Source organism: Carcharodon carcharias, chromosome 26 (genome assembly GCF_017639515.1).
Source record: "Carcharodon carcharias isolate sCarCar2 chromosome 26, sCarCar2.pri, whole genome shotgun sequence".
Lineage (NCBI taxonomy): Eukaryota > Metazoa > Chordata > Chondrichthyes > Lamniformes > Lamnidae > Carcharodon > Carcharodon carcharias.
In genome coordinates this window covers 23730169-23746549 of record NC_054492.1, presented here as the reverse complement: position 1 = coordinate 23746549, position 16381 = coordinate 23730169, and the positions used below count along the sequence as shown (strand labels likewise).

Sequence of the window (16381 nt, the reverse complement as noted above, 5' to 3'; positions counted from 1 at the left end):
GTGTTGCCATGGAGAATACATCACTTAATGGTGACTGACAATTAATTGCCAAGCATTGTTTGAAATTTAAACCAGACAGCTTGGCTCTGATTGGTCAAGGCATTGACCTGAGGAATGAACCAGCGAATGGCTGTCACTTATTTTGTCTAGCTGAAACAGGCACAATGTGTGTACATGTTCTTTCTGTCTTCAAAGAACAGGGCTCTGTGTATTAATATATGTAGCTTCCAGTACACACACAGGCCACACTGCGAACCCAACTGACAATCTTAAATTGGCCGTCAGCGTAATTTTATGAGCTTTGATTGGAGGTGGCCAAGAGGAAATCTATTGAGATTTATAAGATTCACTGAGCAATGCACTTAACGAGTAAGGCACCATTATATTGCTTTCCCCATCTCTCTATAAATATATAAAATATATTTCTTTTTAATATGGTCTCAGACAGAAATGTTATTAAGAGGAGCCAGCTCTGAGATGTTACATGCTCTGATTTACTGCCACATTCACTATTCATGATTCAGCTCGGAGCTCAAATATTCACCTGTGACCAGATCAATCATCAGCATTTAGCACAAGAGTCCTGTAATGTGAATCCTGTAATGTGTGTTAGTGGGATTACTTTAGAAGGTTTAGAGGGTGTATGTAACAGGAATAAAGGAGGTGTGAAATGAGATGGGGGGTGGTTTGTAACAGGATAAAAGAAGTGCATAACGGGTGTAGAGGGAGTGTAATGGGGTAGAGGGGATGTAAAGGGGGTGTACTAGGGGCATGGAGAGGGGTGTACTGAACTCACAGGGAAGCAGGTTCACAGGGACATTATCTATGCAGTGTGCATTAATCTGTCACTAAACTGAAATAACCAGATTACATTACTAAATTATTTTGGGATTCTTACATTTGAGACATTCTGTGCTTATGAGACTGAGTATAATGTTAATAATAAAACATTTAAAGTATTTAGTGATTACAGATGCCATGGTAACATAAGGGGCTTGGGATTTAGAGAGAAGGAGCAGAGCTGCATCTACTAACTATGATACCTGGGTCTGAATCTTCTGTTCAGCATGCGGGAGTGGGCCCCACACGCTGACATGTAAAATGATGTGCGGTGATGTCAGGCGTGCATCCCAATGTCACCGCGCATCATTCCGATCTTTCGTTCAGCAAGCACGCACCGGAGTCAGCTGCATGCCCACCAAACTGTCAAAGGCCTGTTAAGGCCATTAATAAACTAATTAACCAATTTGACATGACTGCCCGTCCAACCTTAAGGCTGGCGAGTGAGCAAGCGAAGAGCCCAGGCAGCCTTCGCATTTTTCATTAAACCTCATCCACAGGCGGGATGAGGTTTCATGAAGGGTTTATTAAGTTAATTTAAAAATTTTAAACATTTCATAAACATATCACATGAGGGGACATGTGTAAATAATTTTTATCTTTCTTTATTTTAAACTGTAAAACTGAACTTAATCCCTGAGGCAGCTCCATGCCTCAGGGAGATTTCTGCACTCTTTCGTGCGCACAGCACAGGCCCCGACTCTCCCTCCTCCCCCCCCCCACCCCCCCCCAACCTGCACAGGTAGCGCTGAGCGCAACCGGGCACACATCACACTGGACAGGCCTTAATTGGCCCGTCCATGTAAAATGGCATGCGGCGATCGGCTCCGCTCCTGACCAGCCCACCCGACGGGGAGAAAATTCTCCCCCTGATGTTTGTCACCTTTTAAACAGGCCATTCCCAGGTTGGTGATTATCTGCTACAGAAAACATCTTTTAACGATGGAGTATCACAGCTCCCTTAAAAAAAGCAAGAAGTAGGTCAGAGGGGGAGCCTTCTCGCCAGCAGTGCTCCAGCAAAGGGATCCCACCCCCAAACCCTAAACTCTTCCTCAACTCCGAACCCATCCCAAAACATTTCTCCTCATGCAGCTTCTAATCTTAATGTCGACTTTAATAATTTCAGGCCTTAACTGCTACTCCCACTTTCACAGACACTGATGAAATTAGATGTTCTTGCATTTTTCTGCAATTTTCACCCTTACCTCCCTCAGAATCCTCATATGCGTCCCATCTGGTCCTAGTGAACTATCAACGTTGGGTACAGCCAACCTTTCTATTACCTCCTTTTTATCAATTTTTAGCACATCCAGTGTCTCAATTACTTCCTTTTTAACATGACTTTGGCAGTATATTTTTCCTTGGTCATAACAGGTTATTTTATTTATGGTCCCAAGTTTTGGATTCCCCCAGAAGTGAAAACATCCTCTCCATGTCTATAATAATAAAGATAAAAACAAAAAAACTGCGGATGCTGGAAATCCAAAACAAAAACAGAATTACCTGGAAAAACTCAGCAGGTCTGGCAGCATCGGCGGAGAAGAAAAGAGTTGACGTTTCGAGTCCTCATGACCCTTCGACAGAACTGTCGAAGGGTCATGAGGACTCGAAACGTCAACTCTTTTCTTCTCCGCCGATGCTGCCAGACCTGCTGAGTTTTTCCAGGTAATTCTGTTTTTGCTCTCCATGTCTACCCTAATGAAACCTTTCATAAACTTAAAGATGCAAATACCATGTATTGTTTGTGGGATATACAGAATATATCAGGTCCCTTCAGTTTTAAGATTCAGAGAATGCGGCAGAAGATGAAAGTTGAACTCAGATGGTGTAGTGCTGTCATGTGAATCCCACTAAAGTCATCATGGTATCTGATCATGTAAGCAACATGTTCTGGCAAAGAGAGTTTCCAAGTCAATTCAGGCTCCTCTTGCACTTGAGAGAGTCAGCAAGGAGCTTGATGGCAGCAAGTGTCTTTCATGTAATCTTATCTTAATCCCCCAGAAATGTTCAGTCCTGTTCAGAGCAAGTTGGGTCAGGTTTTCCTTGATGAAAGCATAATTGGCAGGATTGGATTTTTAATGTCTGACGAGTTTGTTTCTCTGATGTTTTGGAGTAAAGACCCCACACACTGAAAGTTTGATGATGGAATGTCTCAGGTCTGAGCTGTGTTACTCGATTATAGCAAGCAATCCCATTTAGATCTCTGTCCTTTTCACTTCTAAGAATTTCAGTCCAGCTGAATTGATGGCACAGAGGTCTCCTGTCTACATTACCTAGTATTACATGAAATTTACAGCATAAAACTGTCCATTTGCCCAATTAGTCCATGTCAGTGTTTATGTTCCACACAAACTCTTTCCACCTCTCTTCCTCTAACCCAATCATCATTCAGTTCGAATTTCTTTCTCCCTCAAGTGTTTGTCTAGTTTCCCCTTAAATGCTCCTATGCTATTCACTTCAACTACTCACTGTGATAGTGAGTCCACATTCTCACCGCTCTGTGTTAGAAGGATTTGTTTGGCCTCCATCAGAAACAGTGGTCCTGATATTCATTGCCTGATGAGCAGGGTGCAGGTGAGACTGAAGAATTCGAATGCAGTGGTCCTGCTGATCATAACAGGGTTAAAATCAACATCCCAGTGCAAAGATGTACTGTGATTTGTTCAATTTCTCCAGGAAGCATGAAGTGGGACAGAATGTTAATAAAACCCTTGCTTGGACAGAGCAGACCTGCAACTAGCTGAGATGAGTATGAGGGACAAGGGAAGGCTATTCATCCCCTCGAGCCTAGTCTGCTATTCTATTACATTGTGGCTGATCTGTATCTGAATTCCATTATCCACCTTTGTTCAATATCCAATGTTCCCCAACAAATATCTATGAATCTCAATCTTGAAAATGTTAAATAACTGTCTAAGTCAACAGACTTTCAGGAGACAGAGTTCCAGATTACCAAAACCTTTTACGTGAATAATGCTTCCCAGTTTTGCCCATGAATGGCCAAGCTCAAATTTGAAGATGAAGTCCCCATCAAAAGAAATAGTTTCTTCCTATCTACCACGTAAAATCCTTTTAATCACTTTAAACACCTCAATTAGATCATCTCTCAACTTTTTAAATGCAAGGAACACAAGGCATGTTGATGCGAACTGCCCTCATAATGTAAACATTTAAATTCCGGTATCACCCTGATGAATCTGCACTGCCACACAATATCTCCTTCCTGAACTGAACACAGTTTTTGGATGTGACCTGATCAAGGTTCTGTCCAGCTGAGGGATAACTTCCTCACCTTTAGATTCCAAACTGGTTGAGAGAAAGATCAAGGGGAACATTCATCCCCCAACCCCATCAGTGGTGGGGGGGAAGTGCAGGAGTGGACGTCAATAGCCTTCCGATCGCCACCATTTTATGTGGGTGAGCCAATTAAGGCCCGCCCAGTGTGACATCGGTCAGGAAGCGCTATGCGCTCCCTGTGTGGGCGGTGGGAGGGGAGATCCCCTCAGCTGGGAGTGCAGCCTCTGGGAGATCGGATCCAATTGAAAAGTTGAAGGAAAGGCAATAAAAAAATTTCCCTGACTTGTCCCCTGGTGTGACGCTGTCACATGAGTTGGGACGTGTCCTAAACTTTTATTCAAACACTTAAAAGCCCTCGTGAAACCTCATCCCGCCCGTGGATGAGGTTTCATGCTTTTTCCGAGGCCCGCCTGGGCTCCTGGCCTGCCCACCAACCCTAAGGCTGGACGGGCGGGTCCATCAATCAAGTTAATAAGTTTTTTAACGGCCTTAATAGGCCGTTGACAGTTCGGTGGGTGCACAGCCAATTCGGCTGTGCGCCTGCAGATCTGAAAATCTAAATGACGCGGGGTGACGTTGGGTCACACGCCCGACATATCCCCACATCGTTTGACACGTTGGTGAGTGGGCCCCGCCCCCTGCTTGCCAACCGGAAAAACCTGCCCTTAACATTCCATTATCCCTTTTGATTACTTTGTGATTCTGTGCGAGAGATTCGAACTGTCTCAGAAGCTGCAGAAACTGGTGGTCTCAGAGACCCGGCCAGCATGGGAGACACAAAGATCAAACATGATAGAGGAGGGAGAACTTTCTGAGATCGGGGTATGTCCTCTACCAGCAAGAGCAGAGAGACCTTTAATCCAAACCAAAGGAAGAAAGGGTTACATTTCTATAGCACCTTTCACTACCTCAAGGTATCCTAAAGCACTTCACTTCAAAAAGCACTGCATTCGCTGTGTAGTCACTTTTGCAATGCAGGAAATGCACAACCAATTACTGCACAGGAAGCTCCCACAAAAGCAGTGAGATAGATGAGCAGGTAATCTGTATTAATGATATTGATTGATAATAAATATTGGCCAAGTCAGCAGGGAGAACTCTGCTGCTGTTCTTCAAAATAGTGCCGTGGGATTTCTTCCAGGCTGGTCCTTGGTTTAATCTCTTATCCAAAAGGCAGTACCCCTGACAGTGCAACACTCCCTCAGTACTGCACTGGGAGTGACAGCCTGGATTATGTGCTTAAACCTCTGGGGAGGGATTTTGAATCCACACTTGGATCCCTGATGGGCTGCCCTGGGAGTACTCGACATGAACATTAGGTGTCAATAGTGTACCATCCCTACTTTGATATTCCCTCACTTTAGAAAGAACTTCAAAGGAGTTGTTTGGAAGGTTCTGTGTTGTGTGAAAGCAGGAGGAGTATATTCTCCCCGTCGGGCAGGCCGGTTGGGAGTGCACGCAAGCGGGCGCGGAGCCAATCACTGCCTGCGATCGGCTGCACGCCACCATTTTACATGGGCGGGCCAATTAAGGCCTGCCTAGCGTGACGTGCACCTGGAAGCACTCAGCGCTACCAATGTGGTAGGGAGGAGGAGGGAGAGGTGGGGGGCTGCCTCTTTTGCGCAGAAATCTCCTTGAGGCACTGAGCTGTCTCAGGGAGATTAACTTAAGTTTTAAACGTGGAAAAAAATTAAAATGCTTCAGATATGTTCCCTCATGTGACAGTGTCACATGAGCTGGGACATGTTTATGAATTTTCATAAAAAATTTATACTTCGTTAATAAAACCTTCATGAAACCTCATCCTGCCCGTGGATGAGGTTTCATGAAAAATACGAAGGCCGCCTGGGCTGTTCGCCTCCCACCCACCCCCCCACCGCCACCCCCACCCCCAACCCCCACCCCCCACCACCACCACCACCAACCTTAAGGTTGGACGGGCAGCTTTCTCAATAGCTTTAATTAGTTAATCAATGGCCTTAACAGGCCTTTGACAGTTCGGCGGGCACACAGCCGACTCCAGTATGCACCCGCCAAATGGAAGGTCAGAATGATGCACCCCCGACGACACTGCACTTCATTTTATGTGTCGGCATGTGGGGCCCATCCCCCGCACCCTGAACAGAAGATTCTGCCCCAGGTGTTCAACTGATACCGAAAGGGAGAGTCTGCAATCTCTCTTTTTAGTGGGTGAAGTGTTTGTTGCCATTTCATGCTGAGTCTTTCTACAGTCCCAGCTTTAATTCGGATCTTTTTAAATGTCCTACTCGCATAAATCAGTATGTTTATGCTGATTTTCTCTTTATTTCTTATGTGCATTTAGAATGGAGAAAATAACAACAACTTGCACTTACACATTGCCTTTATTCCAAATTGCTTCACAGGAATGATTATCAAACAAAATTTGGCATCAGGTCACATTAGGAGATATTAGAACAGGCAATCAAAAGCTTGGTCAAACAGGTAGGTTTTAAGAAGCATCTTAAGGAAGGAGAGAGAGGCAGAGAGGTGTAGGGAGGGAATTTCAGAACTTAAGGCCCAGGCAGCTGAAAGCACGGCTGCCAGTGGTGCAGGGAAGGAACCAGCAATGCACAAGGGATCAAAATTGGAAGAGCACAAAAATATCAGAGAGTTGTGGGGTTTTGAGGCGGTTACAGAGACAGGGAGGGGATGAGGCCCTGGAAGGATTTGAAAACAAGCATTTGAATTTAAAATTTGTGTGAGGAATTGTCTGGGAGGAAGCCTAGAATTCTGCCAGTTTTAACTGAGGTCAACACAGACCTGGGGTCTGAAGGCTCACGACAAGCTGCACACTCCTGATATAATATTTAGTTCAAAATCACCATTATAAGGCTATAAGGGTCTGGCACACAAATGGTTAAGGCAGGACTGAGTACAGTATTGTCCACACAGTGATGTAAGAGAGCATGCGAGCCACACCTAGGGGTCAGTGTAGTGTTGGACAGAGCCATGTGTAGAAGCAAGCATGGAGATAGCTCCTAGCTTGGACCTTTACTGTACCCTCATATATTCTGGTAGTTAAAAAGTACTTATTGTTGAACTACCTAAGACTATGAATACTTTAATAAGACCTACCAAACCATGCCCAACACCTACAACAATCACAACCCTCAGCTTGCAGACTTTTGTGGACCAGTCAGTAAAGTGTTTGAGCAGCTAAGTGAATAAGTAATCTATTGTGTGTGTGTGTATATATATATATATATATATATATATATACACACAAAAATATTAGGTTTGATTATCTAGAGGTTTTTAATATTATTTTACAGAAAAATCAATACACTTTAGCTAGAAAAGAAAAGAGTTGCTTATTGCAGGGAAATGTTCCATCTGCCCCCGGAGATATTTCACAGAGTGAGGGGGCGGATGATATCCACCCACAGCTTTGTTCCGGTTCCCACAATTGCTTCTCACTTCAGAGCTCTGATATTTCCAGCTAGACTAGAAAGGAAGGCAAAGGATTTTTCTGCAAAACACACAGCAGATCCAAAGGTAGAAATTGATTTGTGAACTGAAACAACACAAAGAAAAAGAAAGAATTGCATTAATAAAGCACTTTTCATGACCACCAGACGTCTCAAAGTGCCTGACAGCCAATGAAGTATATTTTTGAAGTGTAGTCACTGTTGTAATGTAGGAAATGCAGCAGCCAATTAGCGCTCAGCAAGCTCCCACAAGCAGCAATGTGGTAATGACCAGATAATCTGTTTTTGTGGTGTTGATTGAGGGATAAATATTGGCCAGGACACAAGGAATCACTCCCCTGCTGTTCCTCAAAATAATGACATTGGCTCTTTCACATCTACCTGAGCAGAAGGATGCGACCTGGGTTTAATGTTTCACCCAAAAGGCAGTGCCTCCAACCATGCAGCACTCCCTCAGTGCCAGCTTTGATATTTGTACTCAAGCCTTGGAGTGAGAGTTGGACGCAGGGTCTCAGAGACGAGAGTGCTACCAACCGCTGACACTTTAAACTTTAAATTGCAATAAGAAATAAAACACCTTGGTTCAAAAAAAGCCTGTTAAACACATTCCACTCACACCCAAAATACCAGGTCTTTCAAGATCATAAAATCATACAGCAAAGGAGGAGGCCATTCAGCTTATCATATTTGTGCTAAGATCTGTGAAGGAGTTATCCTATTAGTCCCACTTCCCCCACTATTTCCCCATAGCCCTGCAAATCTTTCTCTTTCTAGTATCTACCCAGTTCCCTTTTGGAAGTTCCTATTGTATCTGCTTCCACTGTCCTTTCAGGCAGCGCTTTCCAGATCACAACAACTTGCAGTGTAATATTTTTTCAAGTATTTATTGCTGGAGGAAAGGACTCGCAAAGAGATCTAATAGGTTCAAGCCCCAACAAGGGGTTTGAGCACATGGCCCAGGCCGGTGTTGTACTGAGGGAATGCTGCACTGTCAGAGGTGCTGTCTTTCAAAATGTGACGTTAATTCGAAGACCCATCTGTTTCTTAGGTGAATGGCACTATTTAGAAAAAAAGCAGTGGAGTTCTCCCCAGTCTCTTGGCCAATATTTATCCCTTAACAAACTTCACTGAAACAGATTATTTGGTAATTTATTTCATTGCCATTTGTGGGATCTTGCTCTGCACAAATTGGCTGCTGCATTTCTTACATCACCAGTGACTACACTGTAAAAACATTTCATTGGCTGTAAAGTCATTCATATCGATCAAGTAATGGTCATGAAAGTTGCTTTTATAAATAAAAGTCCTTTCCAAACAGGAGATTACAAATTTCTGGCTTTTGGTTGAGGTGAATTTGTTGGATTGAGATGAAAGCCTAGTAATGATGCTGGGAGCCAAATGCAACCAGACTTGGTTTTGTTGGCATTAAACTGGGGGAGATTATCCTTTGGTGCTGCTTCTTAATGGTTGTCTTGGCACTGTTTCAATCTTACTTTAACTGCACTCAGTGGGATACTTAACTTTATTAGTCTGCACGTTCCATGTTAGAGTGTAATTGTCCCGTGTGACCCAGCCTGTCCAAAAATGTTTAACACCAACCTAATAACAAGTGATTTTTCTGTTTCTAATGATGGGATGATTATCTTCCTCTGTTTTCACCTTAATTCAGCTTCTTGCCAAAAATTGTCCCCTTCCCTCCTCCAAATCGTCCACAGCAATCAGCAATTTTTTGCCGTCTCATGCAATGGTCAGACTTCATGTGTAAGTTCACACTGTGAACATTAGCCCCCAGTTCAACCTGTACGCTATCATGATTAAGATTATTGACCCATACGCACAAAACACTCTCTCTGTCTCTCTCTGTCTCTGTCTCTGTCTCTCTGGGGAGAATTTTCCCCATATTGGGCGGGGGGGGTGCGGGCGCGGGCGGGCAAGGTGGCAATCGGTACCGCGCCACCATTTTGTGTGGGCGAGCCAATTGAGTCCCGCCCAGCGTGTTTGGCGATTCCTGGGGACAGCGGGAGTGGGCGGATCGGCAATCACCGCTGAGTCCAATGGCGACCTGGCCAAGCTGCAGCCACACTAAGGCTGCTGTACATGGCCAGAGGTCGGGGCCAAGGCAAATCAGAAAGAGCCATGCAGGAGGGTAGGGCGGGTGGCCAGTGAATGCCCAGGTTCTTCGATGAGTGCCTGTTCCCGAGGACAGGAGGAGGAGGCTACCCCATTTGACCAAGTGTGCCTGGGAGGAGCTCATGGAACCAGTGCCGCAAGCACTTCAATGACCTGCTGCACACGGGTAGGGTGAATAGCATGTTGGCATTATTCACTGCACCCATGTAACCTTCTGCCTCGCTGGTGCCCCACCCATGTCTGAGTGGCCTGAGTGCAATGAGTTAGCGACAGCATGTGTCTTTAGCTGGGCGGCCCACCAGAGATTGCCTATGCGTTCGTCAGCATGAGAGGGTTGAGATGAGATGGGTTCTGCACCCGCAGCATGTGGTGCAGTGACACCCACATGACTGTGGTGGGTTCAACCTGGAGGAGCTACACCCAGGTGCATTGGTCGAACTCCATGATCTGTGGAAGTCAGGGTGATGACATGGTGTAAGGGGATCTTCAAGGTCCTGTGGCACAGATGGATGTGCTGTCCTCTGCGCTCCATGTCATTGTGCCCCCTTGCAATGGCAGGTACAACTGTGCTTCCAACTGTGATGAAGGCAACATGTGGCCGGGGTGGGGGGGTGCGGGGGAAAGGACCAGGCGTATCAGTGTGAGTGCCAGCCACCAGCAGGGGAAGGATGCACTGCAGCCCTGCAATGGCCAATTGGGCTTGGGATGGGCCGACCATGAGCAGATTGATGGTACAAGTATCACTTATCAATGCAATTTTTTAATTTGCAGGAGAAGAATTCTCATAACAGCGCCGAGTGGCTGAAGATTGGCGGTGGGACAGACCAGATATTGATGCTCAGCCGCTATGAGCAGGAGGCACTGGACCTGGAGAAGTTCCACACACCCCGGTCCACTGGAGCCAGAGAGGTTGGGGTTCCACGGGCAGATATGTGTGGCCAGCACTCACGTTGCCAGTAGTCTCCCAACATCCATTGCCATTGCTGATTTTTCAGTGAGTGGCATTACCAACATGGCTTGCCCATTGCGTGTGGAATGATAAGCGCATGATGATCCGGGGGACAGACATGTACATTGACATTGCCTGCAGGTTAACTGATCGAATTTCCTTACTCTTCCTTTTAGCATTATCGGCGCACGGCTGGGATCCAGAGCAGCAGGGCCCCCTTTGACACCTGAGGGGCATGAAGTTTCACCATTAGAAGTGTCACACCATCTCCGCCAGGCAGGCACCAGCGCAGATACTAGCACCTTGGTGGACATTATATCTTTGGCCAGTGTCCCAGGTCACAGCGGTGAGGGCATTTCACAGTCGCTGGAGCAGCTGGCGGATTCAGAGAGTGCTGACGGCGCCTGCAATCGGAGGACTGAAGAGACCCAGGCACATGCTCAGCCTGTGGCAGATGATGAGCCTCTGGAGTCATGGGCGATGCAGCCAAGTGCTGATATGCGGCCGGGTGTTCGGGAACATTTGGTGGAGATACATGAGGGTCTGCTCGGTGTCAGCAGTGGAGGAGTCTACGTGGGCCATGGCCGATGCATTGAGCATCTTGGCTGAGCGCCAAGCTTCCTCCATGGAGAGATTGGCGATTCTCATGGAGATGCAGCTCCAGGGTCAGGATCAGGGGTTCCTGGGGTTGCGTGCCTTGACAGGGGCATTGACCTCATCTGGTCAGTGCCCATGTGGGCAGTGGTTTGGCCACCAGGTATCCCACCTCGGTGCCCATCCATTTACGGTGAGCAGGGAGGGCCAAATGGACCTCACGTCAGCGGAGCAGCTGCCTGTCGTCTCTGCTGGTGCTGTGGATGATGGCAGCAGCTCCTCTGCCCCTCTGCCAGTGACTGCGGCACCCAATGAGGTTGCGAGCTGGCAGCTCCCTCCCAGGCGGGGAAAGCACAGGCTCCACGGGCCAGAGGACGTCCGCCAAGGTCATTGAGGCCAACAGGACATCTGAGAGAGCAGGCTGTCTCAGATGCCACTGCCAGCGACGGGGCACCACAAAGACATAGCACCTGCAAACAAAATATGAAGGCACCTTAGGCACATCCTGGGTCCATCACTGGTAGTTTTCTGTTGCCCCCCAAAGAGTTAATTAGAACTTTGTATGAAGTCCAACACATTTTGATTTCTGTAATTTGACAAGACTTTGGTAACAATATTAAATTAATGTTGTCTCAAATGGCTGTGGATTCCTCTTTATTTGGAATGGTGCATGGATTCCTGAGATTTGATGAATGATTTGTGTGTCTTTTAGATTTGATTATGGCGCCCATCACCAATCCTGCGCCTGTCCTCCCAAAGGTGGCTCCCCTGGAGGCTGAATGTCCATTCCTGACCTCCTCTCCCTTCTAGCCCTTTCTTCCTCCTCAGGTGGGGTGCCTCCAGTGGAGAGATCACCTCCCATTCCCAGGCTAAGGGAGGCTTGCTAAAACCTAAAGGCCCCAAAACAAATCCTCACTGAAAAGTGCTGACCTGAAGGGAATGAGTGGAGTCCAAGCAGCTGCTGTGCGTTTGAGACTTCTCCACCTCACACACGCAACTTTCAATAACTTCTGAGCACTAACTATCAAATATCTGGATTCCCAAAAACAATGATCCCTCTTTCCTGCCCATGCATGAGCTTCATTAAAGTTTCGGATAGCCACCTGCCCGTTGCGCCCGTGCAACGAGCTGAATATCACACGGACGCCTTAAAATCCAGGACAATTGGAGCCATAACTACCTTAATTGGGCCGGTAATGAGTGGTGGCTGTGCAACGGACATCGTCACGCATCCGCCCAGCGAAATATCACGATGGCGTGCGGTGACATCAGGACACGCACCCGACATCACCGTGCATCATTTTACGCATCAGCATGCAGGTCTCGCCCCCTGCACGGCAACGGAAATATTCTGCCCTCTGTCTCCGCCTCTCTGTCTCTCTCTCTGTCTGTCTCTCTCTTTCTTTTATGTCTGGGGTAACTTAGTTCATTGACCAACCAAACTCTCACTGCAAACTTCCTATGTTCTCATCAATTGCTGCTTGCAATCAATAATGGGGAGAGACTGATGTAAGAATAAACAGTCGTGGTTTATTGAGACATAGGGCAGAGCACCAGGTCATATATGCTCACTCAGAAGCTTCCAGAACTAGACTTACAGTTCCCAGTTGCCCTCGTTGTATAGTGATTTGTCAGCTCTGTCACATGACTTGCATTCTCTTAATGGGACAGGGTACCTCACTTTACCACATCCCTCCCCCTTTACTTAAAAGTACACCTAACAAGCTTAAAACACATGAACTATTTACACAATAACTACTTACAGGTCATGTCTCTCAGGAGGCTTTCTCGGACGTGTTAAGCGTCTCATTTCAACAACCTCGGCTGGTGTTTCCGAGACCTCCTTTTCAGGAGGTTCCTCAGTGAAAATTGGCAGGTTTGTCTCCCCAACCCCCTCAGGTCCCACAGGCCCCACCGGTGCTTCTCAACCCTGTGACCCGTCCTCCACATGCGGAACAGACTCAAGCGTAGATGAAGACTGCATTTCTTCTTGTGGGACTAGTATTCTTTGCAGAGATGATCCACGTGTGTTGTCTAATTATTCGGCCATTTACCGATTACATTATAGGAGAGGGGTCAAAGTGAACCAACAAGGCCGACGATCTTAACAATGGCTTCACTTTCAGGAAGGCATCCTGGGGCCGGGCTTGCCAACTCCATTTCTGATTCTTCTTAAGCAGGATGCACAATGGGGCCAGCACAGTTGAGAGGTTTGGGGGGAATTGGCTGTAGAAGTTTACCAAACCTAAGAAGGCCTTAAGCTCTGTGGTAGTTCTTGGGGCAGGTGCCTCGTGAATGGCCTGGACCTTTACTTCCACAGGATGCAGGCCATGTGCATCAACCTTGTGGTCCAAGTAAACCATCTCCTTAATTTGGAACAGACACTTCTCTCATTTTAAATGTACCCCAGCTTGTGTGAAGCGTTTGAGCACCTCTTCTAGATTTGCTAAGTGTCCATCGTCGGTCAGTCCTGTGACCAATATGTCATCCAAGTAAACAATAACATGGAGCAATCCTTGGAGCAAGTTTTCTACCATTCTTTGGAAAGTAGCAAACGCCGAGGAGACCCCAAAGGGTAGACATGTGTATTGATACAATCCTCAATGCATAATAACGATGATGAATTCCTTAGAGTCCTTTTCCAACTTTACCTGCTGGTAGGCATGGCTCATGTCTAATTTTGAATATGTGGTGCCCCCTGCCAACTTCAAATACAATTCCTCAATCTTGGGTATCAGGTGTCTATTGAGTTTGGCCACCTTATTGACAGTTAGCTTATAGTCACCGCATAAATGCATGCTTTGGTCTGGCTCCAGTACAGGTACGATGGGTGCCGCCCACTCAGAAAATTGCACTGGCTGTAGAGTGCCCAATTTTTCCAGCCTGTCCAGTTCGGTTTCAACTTTGTTCCACAGAGCACTGGGGACTGGTCTGGCTCTTATGAATCTGGGTGTTGTGTTTGGGTCTACATGGATCTTGGCCTGTGATCCTCGAATCTTTCCTAACTCACTGTTGAAAATGGAAGCATGCTTTTGCAACAATTCCTGTAAGCTTCTCGTTGCAATTTGAAAAATTTCGGCCCATTTCAATTTAATCTTTTCTAGCCAGTTGTGGTCTATTAAGCTGGGGCTCTCTCCACTTCCTGCTAACAAGGGCAACCTCTCAGAGTGATCTCCATTCGTCACCGAGACCTGACATAATCCTTTCAGTTATATTTCTTCGCCCATGTATGTCCTCAGCTTTGTGTCCGAAACTTCTAACTCAGATATCGAAATGTGTGCTGTCTAATGATGGATATCGATGCACCCGTATCAGCTTCCATCTTAATGGGTTGTCCGTTGATCATTATGGCTACTTAGATTGGCTCGGTTCTATCCACTCTGAGGTTTTATAACGAATAGATGTCTGATTCTATTTTTTCTGGTTCCATGAGGCATATTGCACAATGTTTCCTTCTGCCTTTCTAGTGTTGTTTTATCCTTTCTCTGCAGTGCCACCTTATGTGGCCATAGCGATGGCAGAAAAAGCACTCGGTTTGTTTGAGCTGTTGTTCGCTCACTGGAGAACTGGATGTATTTCTGTCATTCGGTTTGTGGGTTTTCACTTCAGTACCATTGTTTTTCAAGGGCCTGGAGCTAGAGAGCATTTCCGGCCTTTCCGTGGAGTCTGAAGTTCTCGCGCCTTTTGTTGCCGGATTGATCCGCTCAACCAGATGGACAACGCCATTTTGTGTCTCTCTTATAACTTCGGAATTTCTAACAGCACTCTCCATCGTGGTAGCTAACTCTAATGCCTTATAGAACTCTAGACTAGGTTTGGCTAGCAAACGCCTATGGATAGTATCACCTCCAATCCCGCATATCAGCCGGTCTCTCAACATATCACTAATGGACGTTCCGAATTTGTAATGCTCAGTTAATGCCTTTAAAACGGTCACATAATCAGCTATTGTCTCTCTGGAAGCCTGCTCCTTGAATTGAACTTGAAGCGCTGCATAGTAATTGAGGGCTTTGGTCTCAGGTGGCTCGGTACAATTTTTATTAACTCATCGAAGGTCTTGGAGTCTGGGACACTAGGTGATGTAAGGCTGAAGATCAGCCCATACGTTTTGCTCCCACATGAGGACAAAAGAATCACCCTCTTCTTCTCCTCCCCAGCGATGTCATTAGTGGTAAAATAGAACGCTAGGCGTTCGACATACTGAGACCAGTCATCTGAAATGGGTTCGAATGAATCGACACACCCGAACTACAGCAACATGAACGACTGCAAGTGGACTGCACTTCTGATAGGCTTTCCAGGTAATGATGAATTTATGTGTTTGGCTTACCATGGAGCTGCCCTCTTCCAGGGGTCTCTTATAATTTTCTGTCCATAGCCATTTTTTATGTTTTTAGCAGTTTAAATGTATTGCCGCTTTAAGAGCAGTCACCGTTTTTTTTAACTCTGTCTCCGCACTATAGGATTTTCTCTGGCAGGTTTGCGCTCTTTTTGAGTTTTGATGGGATCCTCCCAATCACGATTTGCAGGGTTTTTAAAAAATTTTAAACTGCAGCACTGCTTTCTGCTCCGATTGCCAGCTGGCACCTATTTTACAAGATAAGTACAGATGCTGTTTTCCAATGCTTTGCTCACCCTTCTTGAAATTTATTTTCTTTTGTTCTTTATCCTTGTCGCCATTTTTATGTCTTGGGTAAATAAGTTCGTTGGCCAACTGAGCTCTAACTGCACGCCTTCCTATGTTCTCATCAATTGCTGCTTGCAATCAATAATGGGGAGAGACTGGTGTAAGAATAAAAAGTTTATTGAGACATAGGGCAGAGCACCAGATCATACGTGCTCACTCAGAAACCTCCAGAACTAGACTTACATTTCCCAGATGCCCACGCTGTACAGTTATTCATCAGTGCTGTCACATGATCAGTACACCTGCATTCTCTTAAAGGGACAGGGTCCTTCACTTTACCACACTCTCTCTCACTCTCGGTCTGTTTGTTTCCCTCTTTCCATCTCTCTCTGTCTCTCACTCTCTCTCTCTCTGTCTGTCTGTCTCTCTCTCTCTCCATCTCTCTCTCCATCTCTGTCTCTCTCTCCATCTCTCTCTCTCTCCGTCTCTGTCTCT

At 46.2% G+C, this 16381-nt stretch overlaps 1 protein-coding gene across 1 annotated transcript in view; it reads left to right on the top strand.

Moving 5' to 3' along the window:
* Positions 1–11493, top strand: part of LOC121269856 — a 28499-nt gene extending 17006 nt beyond the window's left edge. The window contains exons 3-4 of the mRNA XM_041174894.1: positions 10622–10710; positions 10842–11493. Coding sequence (XP_041030828.1) covers positions 10622–10710; positions 10842–11274 — 522 coding nt within the window. The 3' untranslated portion in view covers positions 11275–11493. The remainder of the gene's footprint in view (positions 1–10621; positions 10711–10841) is intronic.
* The last annotated feature ends 4888 nt before the right edge of the window (positions 11494–16381 follow it).